At 41.5% G+C, this 20215-nt stretch overlaps 1 protein-coding gene across 1 annotated transcript in view; it reads left to right on the top strand.

The window, feature by feature from the left end:
- Obi1 (ORC ubiquitin ligase 1) overlaps positions 1–17626 on the top strand; it is a 45179-nt gene extending 27553 nt beyond the window's left edge. The window contains exon 6 of the mRNA NM_026047.4: positions 14863–17626. Within this exon, the coding sequence (NP_080323.3) occupies positions 14863–16393 (1531 nt within the window). The 3' untranslated portion in view covers positions 16394–17626. The remainder of the gene's footprint in view (positions 1–14862) is intronic.
- Positions 17627–20215: the final 2589 nt, after the last annotated feature.

Raw genomic sequence — 20215 nt, 5'->3', positions numbered from 1 at the left:
GGCTTCTACGTACCCCCTGAGCACGTTAGTCCTCAGCGATTCATCTGAGTAATAATACAGAGCAGGTGGATCACAGTTCTTTGTTTTATTTTGACTCTTCCTTGTGCACAGAGAAGGGACAGAGAGAGGAAGGATTTAGCTAAAGTGAAAAATACATATACAGATCCCTATCTGGGGAGTTTTAGAAGGATTTATTGCTCAGCTGTAGTGTTTTCGACTCCTGAGTCTGTGTGATGATTACAATGGGGAGGTGCCTGTTTATACTTTTAGGAATGTAAAAAGATAATAAAATAATAGGTTCCCATGGTTGATTCAGATCGTCATTGTCATACAAACTTCAATGTCAGTCTTTTAGTACATTTTTTCCCCCAAAAATGAGATCTACCTCACATTAAATTGAAACTTATCTCCCTGGTAGCATAGAGAGAATAGTGTTTGCTGGGGGTTGGGGGTGGGGCTTGGAAAGGGTGATTCACTAGTTACAACTTCCAAGCAGGGGGCTAGTCACCAAGTGTATCACCAATGACACAGAAAGGAAACAAGCGAACCTTTAATCCCAGCACTGGGGAGGCAGAGGCTGGCGAATTTCTGAGTTCGAGGACAGCCAGGCCTACACAGAGAAACCCTGTCTCGAAAAACAAACAAACAAAGAACACAGTATGTGTTTCTCCTTATGACCCTAAGTGACCCTGTGTGGGCTCAGGCCTCTTTAGAGACTTGTTCCTGTTCACATATGTCACCCCATACACAGGTCATTTCTACTGAGAATGTCAGGTCCCTACAGTGGAAACCTTAAGGACAAGTGCGTGGTTAATTGAATAAACTCTAAAGAACTTCCTTATAATGATGTTACTGCTGTTGTCTTGAAACCCTACTCTCTATCTGAGAGATTCTACTTTGCTATTGTTTTGAGACAGGGTCTCCCAGAAACCCTGGAATCTCCCTCGTTAGCTTCTGTGTAAGTGTTGCTGGCAACGCCACCATGCCTAACTTCTGCCTTGCTTTTGAAACGTTCCTTTGGGAAAGTAGAAGGAAGGGGAGTAAGTCCCCTGCCAACAAAAATCCAGCACACATGTGGTGCTCTTCTTAGTGTCAGCATCGGTGTTGATGGCAGACACTGCATGGTCGTTCTTGGTAAGCTATGGAGGAGATGTACTTTGGTTTTGGCTTTGTTCTTTGAGTGGTGAGTGCTGTGCTAAGGAAGAGAAGTTGGGTCTGGGGTTAGAGGATGTGCTTCTGCTCCCTCAGTCCGCCTCACTGTACCACTCGTTTCTATGGAAATAAGGTATAGTAAAGATTGCCGTAGGCAGTCCTTTCTTATTGTCAATTCTCTATGAATCTATGTACCTAAGTGCTTAATTTGAAAAAGAGAAACATTTTGAGGAAGCATTTTTTAGGAATTTGTCTCAGCAACCCGCTGCTGTCCACTGGGAATGGGGCTTCGGATAGGAAGTTGGCCTGTTGTGTGCGGAGGCATAGAATCCTTTTCCTTGTAGTGCATAGATAGAATATTTCTTCTGCATCCTGCCAAAACATATTCAGTGATGAAGTAGACATAGAAAATGTACAGTCAAACCCATAGGAGGCAGGCGAGAAAAGAATCACACTGAGACAGCTGAGTCTTTGTCCCTACCCCCAGATATAATGTTGAGTTTCTTCAGCTCTGGTCTTCTCTTTCTTTTTACCTGAAACACCCTTGATTTTGGCCCCTCTGTGCACAGGTACAAGACAGGACCCCACTGGCCCCTCTGCACAGGTACAAGGAAGGAGCCCAAGCTAAGCTTCCCATTTCCATTAGACTCAGATTCCTGACAGATTCACATTGCAGGCTACTCACTGATGTTATGATCAGACAAAGTGAAAGTCAGGGAATTTCCTAATGGGTAGATTGTGTATATTGAAGTATTGCGTACCCAGAAGACAAGGAAAGAAAAATACAACAAATAAAATACTTATGCCACCCTGCCTATAACCCCAGCATTTGAGAGGCTGAAAGGGGTGGGGGAATCATGAGTTTAGGTCAGTTTCACCAACATAAGGAAGACCTATCTCAAAAACAAAACAAAACAAACCCTGCATGTATTGCTGCTTTCACAGGTGACTCTGTGATAAAATATACTCAGAGAATAGATTATTCATTTCTTTTAAAATCAACATTATTAGGCTGGAGAGATGGATGGCTCAGTGGATACGAGCACTATCTGCTCTTCCAGAGGTCCTGAGTTTAATTCTCAGCAACCACATTGTGGCTCACAACCATCTGTAAGGGGGTCTGATGCCCTCTTCTTGCATGCAGGTGTACATGCAGATACAGCATGCATATACACAAAATAACATTATTATTTTATGGGTTTGTATGTTTTGCTTGTATGAATGTCTGTGTACCGCATGCATGCAATGTCCTCAGAGGCCAGAAGAGAGAGTAGGATCATCTGGGACTAGAGGGACAGGTGGGTATGAGCCAGCAAATGTGAGTGTTGTGAACCAAACTCTAGTCCTGTGGAAGAGCAGCAAGTGCTCAGAGCCTGACTCGTCTCTTCAGTGCCTAGGGCAGTCTGTTAGGGTAATTGTAGTCGTTCCTAAATATAAATTTCTGAGTCATGTATCAAGTATTTTGATTTAGGTAGTCTTTATTCTGCATAGTGGTTCATAAAATGAGTAGACAGGCTGTCTTAATAATCACTTGGGAAAATTCACTGTTGCCTTATGGAATTTAATATTTTGTCAAAACATTATGTCTTACTATCAGCATAAATGTATATGACATGAAATGGTAGAACTATTATTTAGTACATTTTCATACAGCACAATTTGAAACACTTGAAATTTTGAGACATTGAAGTGTTATATTTTTGTTAAAAATATAAGCCATACAAAAGATTTTTAATTATACTTGCCTCCTCTTCATGTATGTGAGCATGCTGTTTGACACAAACTAGGGTCATCTGGAAAGAGGAAAACTCAGTTAAGAAAATACAACTATGATTATTTCCTGCCATCTATTACTCTTGGTTGTATTTGCTTCTTTTTGTTCTCAAGCTTTCAGGTGTGCTGTCAAGCTACTAGTGTATGTTCACTCCAGTTTCTTTTTGGAGACACTCAGAGCTATGAGTTATCTTTTTAGCATTGCTTTCATTGTATACCATAAGTATGGGTATGTTGTGCCTTCATTTTCATTGGATTCTAAAAAGTCTTTAATTTCTTTCTTTATTCCTTCCTTGACCAAATTATAAACTCAGGGCTGAAATCAACTAAGTAGAAACAAAAAGAACTATACAAAGAATCAACCAAACCAGGAGCTTGTTCTTTGAGAAAATCAACAAGAGAAATAAACCCTTAGTCAGACTAACCAGAGGGCATATAGACAGTATCCAAGTTAATAAAAGCAGAAATGAAAAGGGACACATAACAACAGAAACTGAGGAAATCCAAAAAAAAAAAAAAATCATCATATCTTGCTACAGAAGCCTATACTCAACCAAATTGAAAAATCTGGATGAAATGGATAATTTTCTAGACAGATACCAGGTGCCAAAGTTAAATCAGGATCAGATAATCTATTTAACAGTCCCATAACCCCTAAAGAAATACAAGCAGTCATTAAAAGTTTCCCAACCAGAAAAAGCCCAGGACCAGATGGGTTTAGTGCAGAGTTCTATCAGACCTTCAAATAAGACCTAATACCAGTACTCTTCAAACTATACCACAAAATAGAAACAAAAGGAACACTACCCAATTAATTCTGTGAAGCCACAATTACTCGGATACCTAAACCACACAAAGACCCAACAAAGAAAGAGAACTTCAGACCAATTTCCCTTATGAACATCAATGCAAAAATACTCAATAAAATTCTCACAAACCGAATCCAAGAACACATCAAAACGATCATTCATTACTCTCAAGTAGGCTTCATCCCAGGGATGCAGGGATGGCTTAATATTCAGAAATCCAAAAACGTAATCCATTACATAAATGCAAAGAAAAAAGCCACATGATCATTTTATTTGCTGCTGAAAAAGCATTTGACAAAATTCAACACCCCTTCATGTTAAAAGTCTTGGAAAGATCAGGAATTCAAGGCCCATAACTAAACATAGTAAAAGCAATATACAGCAAACCAGTAACCAACATCAAACTAAATGGAGAAAAACATCAAGCAATCCCACCCAAATCAGGGACTAGGCAAGGCTAACCACTCTCTCCTTACCTATTCAGTATAGTACTTGAAGTCCTAGCCAGAGCAATTAGACAAGAGGAGGTCAAGGGGATACAAATTGGAAAGGAAAAAGTCAAATTATCACTATTTGCAAATGATATGATAGTATAAAGTGACCCCAAAAATTCCACCAGAGAACTCCTAAACCTGATAAACAACTTCAGCAAGCTAGCTGGATATAAAATTAACTCAAAACAAATCAGTGGCCTTTCTCTACACAAAGGATAAACAGGCTGAGAAAGAAATTAGTGATCACTCAAAATAGTCACTAATATAAAATACCTTGGTGTGACTCCAAGGAAGTGAAAGATCTGTATGATAAAACTTCAAGTCTCTGAAGAAAGAAATTGAAGAGGATCTCAGAAGATGGAAAGATCTCCCATGCTCATGGATTGGCAGGATTACTATAGTAAAAATGGCCATCTTGCCAAAAGCAATCTACAGATTCAATGCAATCTCCATCAAAATTCCAACTCAATTCTGCACAGAGTTAGAAAGAGCAATAGGTAAACTCATCTCAAATAACAAAAAACCTAGGATAGCAAAAGCTATCTTCAACAATAAAAGAACCTCTGGTGGAATCACCATCCCTGACCTGACCTCAAGTTGTACTACAGGACAATTGTGATTAAAAACTTCATGGTATTGGTACAGTGACAGGCAGGTATATCAATGGAATAGACTTGAAGGCTGAGAAATGAACCCATACACCTATGGTCACTTGATCTTTGACAAAGGCGCTAAATCCATCCAATGGAAAAAAGAGAGCATTTTCAAGAAACGGTGCTGGTTCAACTAGTGGTCAGCATGTAGAAGAATGCACATTGATCCATCTTATCTCCTTGTACAAAGCTCAAGTCCAAGTGGATGAAGGACCTCCACATAAAACTAGATACACTGAAACTAATAGAGAAGAAAGTGGGGAAGAGAATCAAACACATGGGCACAGGGGAAATTTTTCTTGAACAGAACTCTTATGATCTGAGATCAAGAATCAACAAATGGGACCTTGTAAAACTGCAAAGCTTCTGTAAGGCAGAGGACACTGTCAATAAAACAAAAACACAACCAATAGATTGGGAAAAGATCTTTACCAATCCTAAATTTGGTAGAGGGCTAATATCCAATATATACAAAGAACTCAAGAAGTTAGACTCCAGACAATCAAATAACCCTATTAAAAATGGGGTACTCAACTGAGGAGTATCGAATAGCCAAGAAGCACCTAAAGAAATGTTCAACATCCTTAGTCATCAGGGAAATGCCAATCAAAACAACCCTGAGATTCCACCTAACACTACTCAGAATGGTTAAGATCAAAAACTCAGGTGACAGGAGACACTGGTGAGGATGTGGAGAAAGAGGAACACTCCTCCATTGCTGGCATGATTGCAAGCTGGTACAACCACTCTGGAAATCAGTTTGGAGGTTCCTCAGAAAATTGGACATAGTACTACCTGAGGACCCAACTATACAACTCCTGGGCATATACCCAGGAGCTCCAACTTGTAATAAGGACACATGCTCCATTATGTCCATAGCTGCCCTATTTATAATAGCCAGAAACTGGAAAGAACCCAGATGTCCTTCTACAGAGGAGTGGATACAGAAAATATGGTACATTTACACAATAGAGTACTACTCAGCTATTAAACACAGTGAACTCATGAAATTATTAGGCAAATGGATGGAACTAGAAAATACCATTCTGAGTGAGGTAGCCCAATCACAAAAAGAACACACATGGTATGCACTCACTGATAAGTGGATATTAGCCCAAATGCTTGGACTACCCAAGATACAAATCATAGACCACATGAAGCTCAAGAAGAAGGAAGGAAGATCAAAGGGTGCGTGCTTTGGTCCTTCTTAGAAAGGGGAACAAAATACTCATGGGACCAAACAGGAAAACAAAGTGTGGAGAAGAGACTGAAGGAAAGGCCATCCAAAGACTGCCCCACCTGGTGATCCATCCCATATACAGTCACCAAATGCAGACGGTATTGTGGATGACAAGAAGTACATGCTGACAGGAGCCTGATACAGCTGTCTTGTCTCCTGAGAGTCTCTGCCAGAACCTGACAAGTACAGAGGCGGAATCTCGCAGCCAACCAGTCCCCAATGGGGTCCCCAGTAGATGAGTTAGAAAGAGGACTGAAGGAACTGAAGTGGTTTGCAACCCCATCAAAGAACAATAATATCAACCATCCAGACCCCCAAGACCTCCCAGGAACTAAACCACCAACCAAGGAGTACACATGGAGGGACCCATGACTCCAGCTCCATATGTAGCAGAGGATGCCTTCTCGGGCATCAATGGCAGGAGAAGCCCTTGGTCCTATGAAGGCTTTATGTCCCAGTGTAGGAGAATTTGAGGGCAGGAAGGTAGGAGTGGGTAGGTGGGTGGGTAGGGGAACACCCTCAAAAAGCAGGTGTGGGGAGATAGGATAGGGTGTATTGGTATAGGACTGGGAAAGGGAATAGCATTTGAAATGTAAATAAAATACCCAATAAAAAATTTAAAGAGAAAGAAAGAAAGAGAGAGAGAGAGAGAGAGAAAGGAAAGGGAAGGAAAGAAAGAAAAGAAAATGCAACTATGAGATCTGCCTTTTGGCAATCTGTGGGGCATTGTCTTGGTTACTGATTGATGTGAAAGGACCCAGCCCACTCTAAGCAGTACTGCCCCTAGGTAATTTGTTCTAGGTTACATAAGAAGGCAGGCTGAGCAAGCCATGGTGGACAGTCCCTTAAGTAGTGTTTCTCCTTCCTCAGTCTCTCCTTCTCTTCTTGCCCTGACTTACCTCAGTGATGGGATGTGTTGTCAAGGGTTTCAAACTGTGCTAAGTAAATATTGGTGGACTGAATATGTCTCTTACCATTTTTATGTCTATATACATTTATACTGATAGTGAGATGGACTATTTTGACAAAGCAATTAAAATCCATAGGACAATTGTGATTTTCTACAGTGATTACTAAGATAGTTTGCCTACTCGCTTTATGAACAGTATAGTAGAAGCCAAATCAGTCCTTTCTATGTTGCTTTTGGTCATGCTTTTTATTGCAGAGATAGAAAGGAAGCTATGACAGTGACCTAACCGCTTTTTGATACTTTGATGCATTATCACACTTCTACATTGGCATAAACTTCCACCGTTCAATCCTCTCTGCTCTTAGTGTAAGGACATCCACATGCTCTAATGTCAAGGGATTTCTCTCCCCGCTTGTCATTTCTTCTAGATCTCTTCATCCCCTGCACCTTAGTCACTGTCCTCATGTCTATTATAAGTTTTCTTCTGGTAAGCTCTCTAGCATACCTAGAGTCGATGGAACAGTCGGCCATTTCTTTCTTAGCTACCTTTTTACTGGACTCTGGTTTTCCTTCCAGCATTAATCCCGCTCAGTGCTGTGCTGCACCTTTATTTGTCTGTTGCCCTGCTCTGTCTTCTGTCTGTCTGCCTCTCTGAAATGTCCTGTGAGGATTTCAGTGGGAGACAGCGAGGCAGCATTGCAAGTCTGCTGCCATTGTGCTTGCTGCAGAGCAGGCTGCGCAGTGCTTGCCGGTGCGCTTTAGAAGAGGTCACTCGCTTGGATGCTAATTGTGATCCCGTCTTTAATTTGTATTGTATGTGACCGGGAAAGCTAGAAGTGGGAGGCTCGATGAAGTTATTCACAGTTAATATGCTGCAATAACGGAAATTTAGACCATGTTGTTAGAAGAGGAGTTTTACTTAACAAACTAAGGTAATGTATACATATTGGAGCTGTGTTAAGCAAGGACTATCAGCACGGAAACCTTTTACTTAATATCTGATTGTATTTAGGATATATTTCTAGCAATAGAAAAGCAATGATTTTTGTAGTTTTTAGTGTGTCATGGATTTCAAGGTGTTAAAAGTAAAAAAAAAAAAAACACTATATACTTGTCCTTTTTATATGGAGTAAGATAGCACCCATCAATATAGCAATCTTAAAATAATGGAAGAAATCTATCACTAGTGTACATGCTACGTAAAAACAGGGCTCAATGTTAGCATAATCATCTCGTGTTGAATAGTCATGATACACATCAAGAAATTCAATGCGTACTAGAATTGTAAAGGAAAGACTAAGAGAAAAAAACAACAGCAAAATAAGGGGTGAGGGCAAAAGATTGCAATAAACACATGCTCATAACCCAAAGAGAGAACTAACTGGCTACAAAGACATATCCATTGCTTCATTGCTTCCCTCCTATCTCAGAATAGTTCGGTTTCTTTTTCTTTCTTTCTTTCTTTTTTTTTTTTTTTCATATTTACCTGTGTGTCTTGTCTGAGTGGGTATTATGGTGTGTGGGTGTGGTGCTTGCCTACAGTGTGTTCCATGGGTGGCAGTCAGGGAACAACTTACTGGGACTGGCTGTCTCTGTCCACCATGCATTTTTAAGATTGAACTCAGGTCATCACGGGGTGTGGCAGCAAGCACCTTTACCTACAGAGCCCTCCTGCCAGCCCAGGAAATACTTACCTAACTCAATTTGGAACTGAAGGTAAAAATTCTTAATACAGCGAGTCTTTAAAGCCTTTCTCTGCGAGTTGCCAAAAGGAGTCCCAGCAGGGACCAGGCTGTTGAAAATCCTGTACCTTTGACCTGAAGACACCTTTCTCCAAACACTCTCAGGCCTTCCATTTTCCTCTGCTCTTGTGGTTTGGTCTCAGTGCTTCAGCATCTCCCTAGTGGATGGTTCAATGCCAGAGCCATGGATGGGTTCCTTCATACGCTGAGATCCCGGTCACAGACGCTTAGGGTTCCCATTATGCTTATTATTATGCTTTTTGTTAACAAGATGATAAGGCAACAATTTTACCAGAGGTAAAAGGACTTTTCAGTGCATTACAAAGACATTGAATAACACAGTAGAGCTATCTGTAGAAGACTGGGCACTTCATTATCAAGTTGTAAAGAACTCTTTAAGGGAATATCATGAGCTCCTGCTGTCCACTGGCAGGGCAGCCCGTGTGTCCATCTTGAGGGATTTGGAGTTAGTTGGGCACTGACTCTGGGCTCTCTATTATTTGGACCCTTTTTCCAGAGTCATATGGATTGAAAAAAAGCATCCTGAAATAGACTTTGATGTGCCTGTCTTAATAGCACTGAGATTTGTCGGATAGGCCAGACCACAAAAGCCAGTCCAGACGCAGAGTGTTTTCACTTGATTTCTGTTACCTCAGTTAGTAGGTAAGGGAAAATAGGACGTTAGAGACTCCTGCAAGCGTGATGATGCCTGGTCTGCGACCCTAGCCTGATGACTGATTCACCTATATATTTGAGGATGCAAATGGGTTTCCTTGTTTCTCATGAATAGCATGCTCAGTGTGGCTCAGGAGGTAAAGACATCTGTCCGAGCCTCACAACCTGAGTCTGAGGCACCAGGAACCACATGGATGGAGAGAACAGACTCAGACAGTCATCCTCTGGCTCCCACATCGCTGCCATGGTGGGAATGTGCATACACTCACACATGCTGATGCACACACAGAATCAACAAGACTGTGACTTTAGACATCTTTAGGAAGCGCCTCTCTGCAGTGTTTGGTAGGGAGCCTTGCCACTCCCCTGCGCTTGCTGGGTTTAGTTCTTCAGTTGGGGCAGAGAGTGATACGCTGAAATCCACTTCCTCAAACACAAGCTTCTAAGAACAATTCTCACCCTCCTTTGCTCTGGAAAACACATTTTGTTTATTTCTATGAAAATTTATGTGGGGAAAGTGGTCTTATGAACTGTGTGTCCTTAGAGATGTTCTTACTGGAGTTGTCATGTCTGCTGTAAGATAGTGAGTGTCTCCTATATGTAACAGAAAGGATACGCAGTCTCAAAAGTATGGTTGCCTAAGCAAGACTTAAAAGATGGATACCACCAGTCAACATGCCAACATGGAATGGGGAACTTGACCTCAAGAAGAGTAAGAACTATAGACAACTGAAGGCTTCTGGGAGAGGGGACAGAGTCCTCCCCAGGGACATGCCCTGCTAGGTTAACCAATCCCAAGAGGCCAGCCCTAAACACGTGAGGATACTGAATGATTTCAGAAGGCTGTATTTATAAATGTATACACACATATAAATAATGATTCAAGGATTACAGGCTGTTGATTTGGGGGATTGGGAGTACATGAGAAGAAATGGAGAGAGGAAACGGAGGGACGAATAACGTTAATACTTGTATATGACATCCTCAATAAATAATTTTAAAAGGGAAAAATAAATGTTATAAAAGGTCAAATTAATAGGACTTTGATTTCTTTGTATTGGGCCAGGAACAGGCTTTTGCCTCCGTATCCTTTTTTTCTCATCCAGAATGTATACTTCAGTTAACATTGCCAGGCTCAAAAATCCTGTAAGCCTCTCTAGATTCTGGCAAATGTATCTCCAATGTCATCTCCCACATTGTTCACAGTGTCTCTCTAGCATAATGAAGCCTTTGGCCATTGTTGCTACTTTGAAAATCAAAGCTTTTTGGTCTCTAATGGAATGTTTATAAAAATGCACCATTTTGAAATTTGCTTGGGAAAAGGAAGTAATGTTAGATGATACTTAGCAATCCCTCTGGCTTGCCTTGGCAATGCTTCCTTTAATGTTATGTACTCTGGAAATATCTGGAATTAGTAGAAATAAGAGAGTATTAAAATGAAAAGATAAATAAGCGCTTGTGTTCATTGTCTTATTTCCTGAAAGTATGCCATTATATGTGTATGCTTGGTTGTTTTTTGTATGATGGCTTACTTAGCTTTTGCCAAATTTAATAGAAGTGTCTTGGAATCACTAAAGCTTACCTGCCCCAAGTCAAAAATTCAGTCTTTTACTCCAGTGAAAAGGGAGACTTTCTGGGTGGAGCTGTGAGAACATCAAGCCTGTAGTTAAAAGGCTGTGTTGTATAAAGTCTGCAGTAAAAAGCTTTATGCTACTCCTTCATTTTCCTTGTTGTAAATCAAAAAAGAAATCATATGTGTGAAATGTATCTGTCTTAATAATGTAGCGACTATCATACTTAGACATAAAAGGCAGAGGACTTAGCTTGTTCATCCTATAGTATTGTAGTACCTTAATGAATGGACTAATGTAGCTTAGAGTAGGAGGCTTATATTTATATGAGATATTTAACAAGGGACTACTGTATATCAGGAATGATTCTAACAGTCTAACAGTGAATGCAGACCCTGAGGTCCTCTACCCTCCTGGCATATTGACTATAATAGAGGAGCCAGAAGACAAATCGGTGCCCATGGATTTGACTATTTCTGTCAGTGTGCTCATTAGCATAGTTAAAAAAAAGTTCCATCACTTGATATTATAACCTTGTGTGAAATGTTAAAATGGAGTGTTGGTGTTCTCAAATCACTGATCAATCAGAAAAGAGCCTAACGTTTTCAATGAGTTGTGTTTTGCTTGTCCTACTTAATTGCCTGATGCTGACGTCTGTTAGTTCCCATGGCACTTCAGCTTTTCTCCCTGAAATGATGGGGAAATATGACTAGGAATATCAGTAGAACCTTTGCTACATTTAAAAATATGCCATTAAGTGGGGCCCAGGGAGATGGCTCAGTGAGCAAGAGCTCTCTGTACAAACATGTGGGTCCAAGCAAGGATTCCTGGCACACATAAAAAGCTCTGCCTGGCCACAGATACTTCTGTTGGAGGATATGAGGACAATGGGAGTCTCAATCTATCCAGAATACAGCAAGCTCTAGGTTCAGTTGAGAGATAAGGCAGAAAGTGAGAGGATACCCAATTGTCATTCTTTGGCTTCTGCAAAGCACACATACATATCTGTACCACACACAACATGCATACACACACACACAGTTTGGTAGCTTCTGAGGTGTTGTCTAGTAGCATTATTTGATTTTAAACCATTTCCTCTTTTTTATGTGAAGATGTCTGTGTTATAAAGTCTGTACTTAAAGAAATGAATCTCTGCGAGTAAATGTAGGGCTGTCACATTTGCTCTTTGCATTAAATAAACATGCTACACAGTTTTCCCATTTAAAAACATGCAGGTTACTTGATTATGCCAGAGTGGTTTCAATCAGGAACTCACAAACATGTTTGCAGAAGGCACTCCGATCTTTGTCCACCTTTCTTTTGCAGAACTATGGCTTTGCTATCAACTATATTTAGAAGCCAAATATTTTTTTTAAACAAAGAAAAACTCTTGACATTGCTTAACCAAATTCTCATAGTAGCAAACTTTGTCTTAAGATGAAGAGGTTTGTCCCTGTAGTCTTTGGTTTTATTATGTCTCTTGCTTTTGTCTTGCTATTCAGAAGCTGAAGGCAATGTGCTTTGGGACTTGCATTAATTGCAGTGAGGAGATCAATATTCAGCAGTTGTATCTCTTAGAGCCCTTTCTACCCTGAAATGTGATGATTCTATATTTACCTTTGCTCTTGCCTTTTTCTGTCCGTAGCAAGAGAGCACAGATCATCTGAGTGCTATGCTGGAGAGAAACTGGGCCATGGCTTGAGGAGGTGACAGTATTGGGTGGCTGTCTAGAACGTACAGTTGACTGTACAAAGTCTTGTACTCTTTCATATGGTTTACTGTTACGTGGGCTTAGTTTTAGTGATTTTTTTTCAATTTGTAATTCTATTCATGTACAGAAAACTTAGTGTACGTTTAACCCAGTTTGGTGGCGAGTTCTTTAGCCTTTGCTTTTTCCAGCTTGGCAATGTGAGCCACAGACTCAGGACCCAGGACGTTGCCTCCCCAGTGGTGACGGATCTCGTCATATCTGTCATTATAGTTGGTCCTAAGAGCTTCCACCAGCTTAGCCAGAGCACCCTTGTCTTCTGAGTTAACCTGTGTGAAGGCAACAGTGGTGCATGTCTTCCTGTGGACCAGGCTCTCCTTTCCCTTGATGATGCAGTAGGGCACCCCCATCTTTTGACACCAGGCAGGCAGGAAAACCACCAGCTCAATGGGGTCTACGTCATGGGCAATCACCACCAGCTGAGCTTTCTTGTTCTCCACCAAGGTGGAGACTATATTGACTTCTGCTCAGAGGACAGGTGGTCTCTTAGTTGGGACGTCGCCTTTGCCAGCAACTTTCTTCTCAGCACGGGCCAGTAGCCTTTGCTTCTTCTCTTGCTTTGTCTCTGGCCTGTACTTGTGGGCAAGCTTAAGCAGCTGAGTAGCTGTCTGCCTGTCCAGGGCCTGGATGAACTGGTTAATGGCAGGAGGTACTTTGAGCCACTTATAGAGGATGGCTCTTTGCCACTGCAGCCTGATGTAGTGGGGCCATTTGATGAAGCGTGTTAGATTTCTTTGGGACTGGATGTCCTGCCCAGTGCCAAAGTTCTTGGGCCTTTTCTCAAACACAGGATTGACCACCTTATTGGCCTCCTGTTTCTTGACTATGGTGGCTGTGGGGTGGGGGTCACCTTCTTCCCCTTGGCTTTCTTTCCTGTGGGCAGCTTGCTCGGCTGGAGGAGAGAGCAGTTTTAATTATGTTTGTAGTTAAGAAAGGGGAGAAAAAGAATAGTTTTTAGAGCCTTTCTCCTCAGATACCTTTGTAACCACAGACGGCTCTCAAATTCCTAGCATCAGTTAGTATGGAAGTTGTCAAGAAACCAGCTAAGGCTCCGAAGGAGTTTGAGGAAGGAAAGGGATTTCTCATGCTTTCCTATAAAAGTTTCCTATAAGAATCCTCACTTGTCATCAGATAGAATTAATGAGCTGGAGGAGTGTTAATAAGTCTGTGCCTCCAGCCCCAGATGCACTCCCAACCTGTACTGGCTGCTCACAAATTCTTTTCTCCACTGAACCCAGTACCCGTTCTTGACAGAATAATGGAAAATAGATAGTACCAGGTAACGAGTGCATTTTTGATATTCTTTCTAGTCACTCTCAAATATACCCCTTCAGAAAGTATAAAAATGTTTTTATGCGTAGTATGTTGGAACCACAAGCACTGACTTCGTATTTGAAAGTTGGAAGAAATGAGATTGATGGCCCACACAGTTGTAAAATGCAGAAAATGGGAGAGGTAGAATGGCTTAAAGCCCAGTGTTGAGAAGGGCCAAGAGAAAGCTTCATATCAGCGGCGACTGTAATTGAAAGGGTCCAAATAAGTATTTAAAACCTCCCCTCCTGAGACGTCTGGATTTCTGAATTTCAAATTGACATTTTATGTTTGACAAGGTGACATTGTATAAGAAATGTATTGTAAAACACTGCTGTGCGATAGGAAAATGATTGAATGTAAATATTTCAAGATGTGGACCACTGTTCAAATGTTATCATAAATCTTTGCCATTGTTTTAGGGGGTAACTCTTCATGCATATGTGAGCTGGGTAGCTGGCTCGCTCTCGGAAAGGAAAGCACCAGTGCACTTCTGCCTTTGTCTCAGACATTAGTCTGACTTTACTACCAAAATGGCTTACGAGATTTTGTGGGATTCTGTGCTTATTATTACTCATTATTAAGTATGATCATTTTTTGAAGGTACGACACTAGGATTGCTTTTGTCCTACTCAGGAAGTGTTCTGAAATCTCCCTTACATGATTGAAACTGTCTCTGTTATGTGCGTGGGGACAGGTTACACTTAATCTTACAGAGAAAACAGCCTGAGCCTTATCATTAACCATCCTTCCATTCTTTCCAGGTTTGGAAGGTTTACAGTTGCTGCTCTTCAGTCCAAAGTAGAACAGTATGAACGTGAAACCAATCGCCTCAAGAAAGCTCTAGAACGAAGTGATAAATATATAGAGGAACTAGAGTCTCAAGTAGCACACCTGAAACACTCAGAGGAGGCCAAGGAAGACGTGGATGCTCTGTGCCAGAGGGCACCCTCTGCAGATAGCAAGGGGCCCAACGGCAGCGATGAGCTTGGACCACCAAAGAATCAGAGTGACAGTGCCAGAAAGCAGGCTGGCTCGGCCAGTGCTTCTCACCTGGCCTCACCTTCTAGCAGCAGACTAGCTGACTCCGGTTCTGTCAGACAGGAGAGCACCAGCAGGACTGAACCAAACTGTCCCCAAAACAAAGACAGATACCCCAAGCCCACAGAACCTCGGCTGGGTGCAAGAGAGACTCCGATGGACACTTACTTGGAAAGAGAGTGGGGCAGCAAGCCAAGCGACTGTGCACCTTACAAAGAGGATGAGCTTTATGGTATCCCAGCTTCCTGCACTCCCTTGTCACTTAGCTGCCTTCAGCTGAACACTCCAGAAAACAGAGAGAACCCTGTGATCAAAGCAGGGAGCTCCAAAAAGCATGCAAACCATCTCAGAAAACTGGTCTTTGATGATTTCTGTGATTCTCCAAATGCCTGTAATAACAATTCTTCAGAGGATGATAGAAGGGAAAATGAAAAGAAATCAGACTGCTTTGCTTCCTCAAAGACAGGATTTTGGGATTGTTGCTCCACAAGCTATGCCCAGAGCTTGGAGTTTGACGGTTCAGAGGGAAACGCAATAGCAAACTCTGTTGGGGAGATACCTTCAAAATTGAGTGAGAAGTCAGGATCGTGCTTGTCCAAGAGACTCAGCTGTATCCGCTCCCTCGAAATGAATCGAACAAGAACATCCAGTGAGGCGTCCATGGATGCTGCTTATCTCGACAAAATCTCTGAGCTGGACTCCATGATGTCAGAGTCTGACAACAGCAAGAGCCCTTGTAATAACGGTTTTAAATCGGTGGAGGTGGAGGGGCCCTCAAAGTCACCTCAAGGCAGGGAGTTTCTCGAGGAACCTGACAAGTTACAAGAAGGAAGTAAACTGAACCTTTCCAAACCTGCTCTCACAGCTGACGGGTTAGAGAGTGGGGGGGAGTGGAAACCCAGCTCTTTCTTTCTCCTTTCTCCAGCTGACCACGAGATGAGTGAAGATTTTTCTCTCCACTCCACTTCTCATTCAGGAACTAGTGAGGTCAAACCTCCAAACTGTTTGTTTCAGACAGAGTTTTCCCAGGGTGCTCTGTTAAGCAGTTCCCAGGGATTATTTGAGGATCAGAGGTTTGGATCGTCCTTATTTAAGATGTCCTCAGAGATGCAGAGCCTTCACAGCCCTCTTCAGTCTCCGTGGTCTGCTGCCTTTGTGCCTGAAAAGAGGAGTAAGAATGGGAACCAGTCAACCAAGAGAAAGATACAGAGCAGCCTTGCCAACGCCAGCCCGTCCAAAGCCACCAAAAGCTGACTCACCAGGGGATAGCCTTGCAAGGGGTGGGGGTGTTTTCAATGTTACTGTAGTCACTTCATGAAGGTTCTATACAATCCTGAACTGATAATCTTCAGTCAAGTGTCAACTCAGAATGGTGGGTCACCTATCTCCAGGGTACTGCATCTTGAAGAAACTGGTCTGTCTCTCTCGTTTGGTCATCTTTTTAACCAGAGAGCTTAGAGAGATGATCGGATTTGTCTCTGTGTTGTTTGTTCTCTTTGTAAGGAATGTTGTGTGTATCTGGATTGGCTCCATATTGTTCTCTCAGATCTGGCTTGTTAGGTATGGTGGCCTGTTAAGGCTCAACTGCCTTCAGAACCTGTGTTTCTTAGAACATTTAATTTTGTCTGTTCTGTTCTTTAAAGCTTTTCCTAGAATGGAAATGTGTATTCCTCATTTTATTTGTGTTTAATGCTGGCCTAACTATTACCAAGGCCATGCTGGAGAAATGGCACTCCGATCTTAGAGGATTCACTGACGTTTTCTTAGGTTTTATATAGATGTTTACAATTTGTTATATTGTATTCTGTCCATTTTGTGTGCCTGTGCGTGTGTGTGTTTGTGTGTGTGTGTGTGTGTGTGTGTGTGTGTGTGTGTGTGTGTGTGTGTGTGTGTGTGAACTAGTATGAAAGAGCACATTGTTTGTATGAAAAGACTTTCAAGTCATTTATATTTGCATATTTTTGAACATGTGTATGGGTGTAAAGTTAGAATCATTATGTGTTGGAAGGCAGGCACATCAGCTGGGTTTGGAGGAACTTAAACATCCTAGCTCCCCCCCCCCCAAATGTGTAGGTAGACAGGCCATCTGTGTCGCAGGGAGCCTTTTTGTGTAGTGAAGTTCTTGTTTGCATGTTACTCTCTCTGTGGCAACCGTAAGCATGGGAGCCTTTTCGCTTGCTCCATTCTCCAACCAGAGGGAAAAACCCTCTTACTGGCTGGTGAATGTCTTATTATGTAGAACATTTTTTTAAAATGAGAAGTAACAGGTGTGAATGGGGCAATGTGAGCGCGAAGCACAACTGTTAGTGTAGGATTTAAAAGTACGTTATTCTAAACATGTTCGGTATGCCAACATAGGCTATAAAAATGTCTGTATGCTAATAACTTGCTTATCTAATGTGCGCTGAACATTTTACATGTATTGTTTTACCTTGACACTGCATGCTTTTTTATGTGAATTAAATAAAGGATGTCATATACACTACATGCTTTTGATGTCATCATGGATAATGAATTAGCCTCTAAAGACCCCGAATCCTATTTTCATTTCATGTTATAACGCAGCAGTTGACCGACTATGGACGAAAGGTGAGCCGCACACATTTTGTTTATAGTGCAGAGGCTGGGGCCCAGGACCTTGTGGATACGAGGCTGGTGCTCCAGTCAGCTACAGCACAGCCATACCCTGCAGCTGTTTTTGAAAGAAAGGCCTTCAAGGAAAAAAAAGTAATATTCTCACTATGTTTTTTTTTTAGTAAAAGGTACTTCATACCACACCAAAAGAGAGAGAGAGAGAGAGATGAAATTCAAATTGTGTTGCTCAATACAGTCCTAATAGAACACAGCCACACTCTTAAGTGTCTGCAGCGCTTTTGACAGGAACAGGAAGCTGAATATTTGCAACAGCAACTGACTGTGGCTCACAACCTAAAATATGTACTGTCTGCCCTTTCAGTTAAGAATTTGCTGACCCTTGTTATAATACACTCTGAGGATTCAATGAAACCATAAAAATACAATAAATCACTTTTATGATCTTGAGAATCATGCTCTCCACTTTCAGAAGTAATAATAATGGGGTGGGAGTGGGGCTAACAGGATAGTATTTGTTTTATCATAATTCATTTCTTTGCCATGGTAAAACTAATGGGATAGTTTCAGAGCTAGTGGCGATACGTCTTTGATGATATGGTTATACATTTAGAATCCATGTAGAAATTTAGGGGATTTTTGTCATGATAAGTATGAGTGTGTGGCCTGAATATCCCCCCAAATTAGACATATTAAAATCTAACCCCCAGGTAGTGCTATTAAGAGGCAGTGCCCTTGAGAAGTGATTATGTCATAAATGAGTGGGGTTAATGACTTTGCAGGCAGAGTAGAGGGCACTTGCTCAAATCTTGTGGACATAGCTTTAAAGCCCATTTAATTCCTCCACAAAAGGTGATCATTCTCTAAGATTTGACTGTGGTCACAACGTCATTCTTCCTTACTCTTGGTATCTGATTTTATGCTAAATAGGCAGCTTCACAGATTGGTAAACATGCATTCTATGTCCAGTCCAAACTAAACTCTTTTGATGGGTTGGGGGCATAGTTCAGATGGTAACGTCCTTCGCTGGCATGACCAGTGGCCTGTGTTCCATCCCCAGCACTGCATGTATCCTATGTGCTGGAGCACACTCACTGATCCCAGCTTTGAGGTAAAAACTAGATGATCATAAGCTCAAAGGCAGAAGAGATGACTCAGTGATAAAGAATACTAGCTGCTCTTCCAAAAGATCTCCATTCCATTGCCAGCACCCATATGGCAACTCAAAACTTAACTACAGTTCCAAGGAGTCAGTCCCCCTCTTCTGGCCTCTGAGGGCACCAGGTATGCTGGTAGTACACAGATAAAACACAGGCAAAATAACCACACATACAACATGATAATTGATTTTAAAACTTCATCCCATCTAAAAGTTAAGTCTTCTGTTTTATTGAATCATCCTTAACTACAAACAAGTTAAAAGACAGCCTAGAATACACATGACCCTAACTCAAGCCTAGAAACACAAGACCCCATCTCAAGCTTAGACTACACAAGACCCAACTCAAACCTAGAAACACAAGAACCCAACTCAAGCCTAGAAACACAAGACCCCAATTCAAGCCTAGAAACACAAGACCACAACTCAAGCCTCTAATACACAAGAGCCCAACTCAAAACACACTTGAAGCTGAATATTTTTTTAGCCTCTATTTCATAAAATCCACTTTCAAGACTTTGCATTCATTCAAAGTCAAGCAGAACTCGCCACCACACAGCTCAAATGACAAGAAACCAGAGCTTGGAGCAGTTGTCTAGCTGCAAAGGGGGTTATCTTCCTTGTCCACCTTTGTACAAAAGGGGGTGTGTTCAAAATTTCTTGCAGATCCTTTTTAAAGCATCTTGGGAGTGTTTGTGTCTAAAGAGCATTCAATTGCTGCCTATTTTCCTGAGTCTAGTTTACACTGAGGCTCATTGCAGCATGTGTAAACCTTGTTAGGTTTGAAGGTTTGAGTTAGGATGTCAGGCAGCACAGTTGTTTAGCACACAGCTCTTTTAAAAGTTCAGAATAACTGACATTTGTAAGAACTAGGTCTTCCATATTGGTTCATTTCACTAAAGCCATGTTGGGAAAAGATACAGTTGATTCGGACAGTTTTTTTTTTTTAATATGGGGCAGTTAATCTCTAAAAAGTTATGTCTACATTGCTCTCTAAAAATGTTAGAGGTTTTCTGACATAACATAGTCCCCTTAATTACAAACCTTCATCCCATCTAAAAGTTAAGTCTCTGTTTCATTGAATGAGCTAACACACACAGAGCATCTGAAAATAGACTAAGCTTTACAGCTCTCCGATTTCATGTCTGCATTGCTTCCTCTCTTTGGTACCTGTGCTGGCTTGAAACGAAGGTACCATTTACCAAGAGAATATCTTGATCTTGGGCCATGTCATGTTTCAGGACCCTATTTGTTGCTACAGATCTGATGCCTTCTAGTTATTAAAAATGTAACATATACCGGAGATGTTCTCCCTCGTTCTGTAC

This window comes from Mus musculus, chromosome 14, assembly GCF_000001635.26.
Source record: "Mus musculus strain C57BL/6J chromosome 14, GRCm38.p6 C57BL/6J".
NCBI lineage: Eukaryota > Metazoa > Chordata > Mammalia > Rodentia > Muridae > Mus > Mus musculus.
Note: the sequence above shows the minus strand (reverse complement) of the source record. Positions and strands in the feature narration are given on the sequence as shown.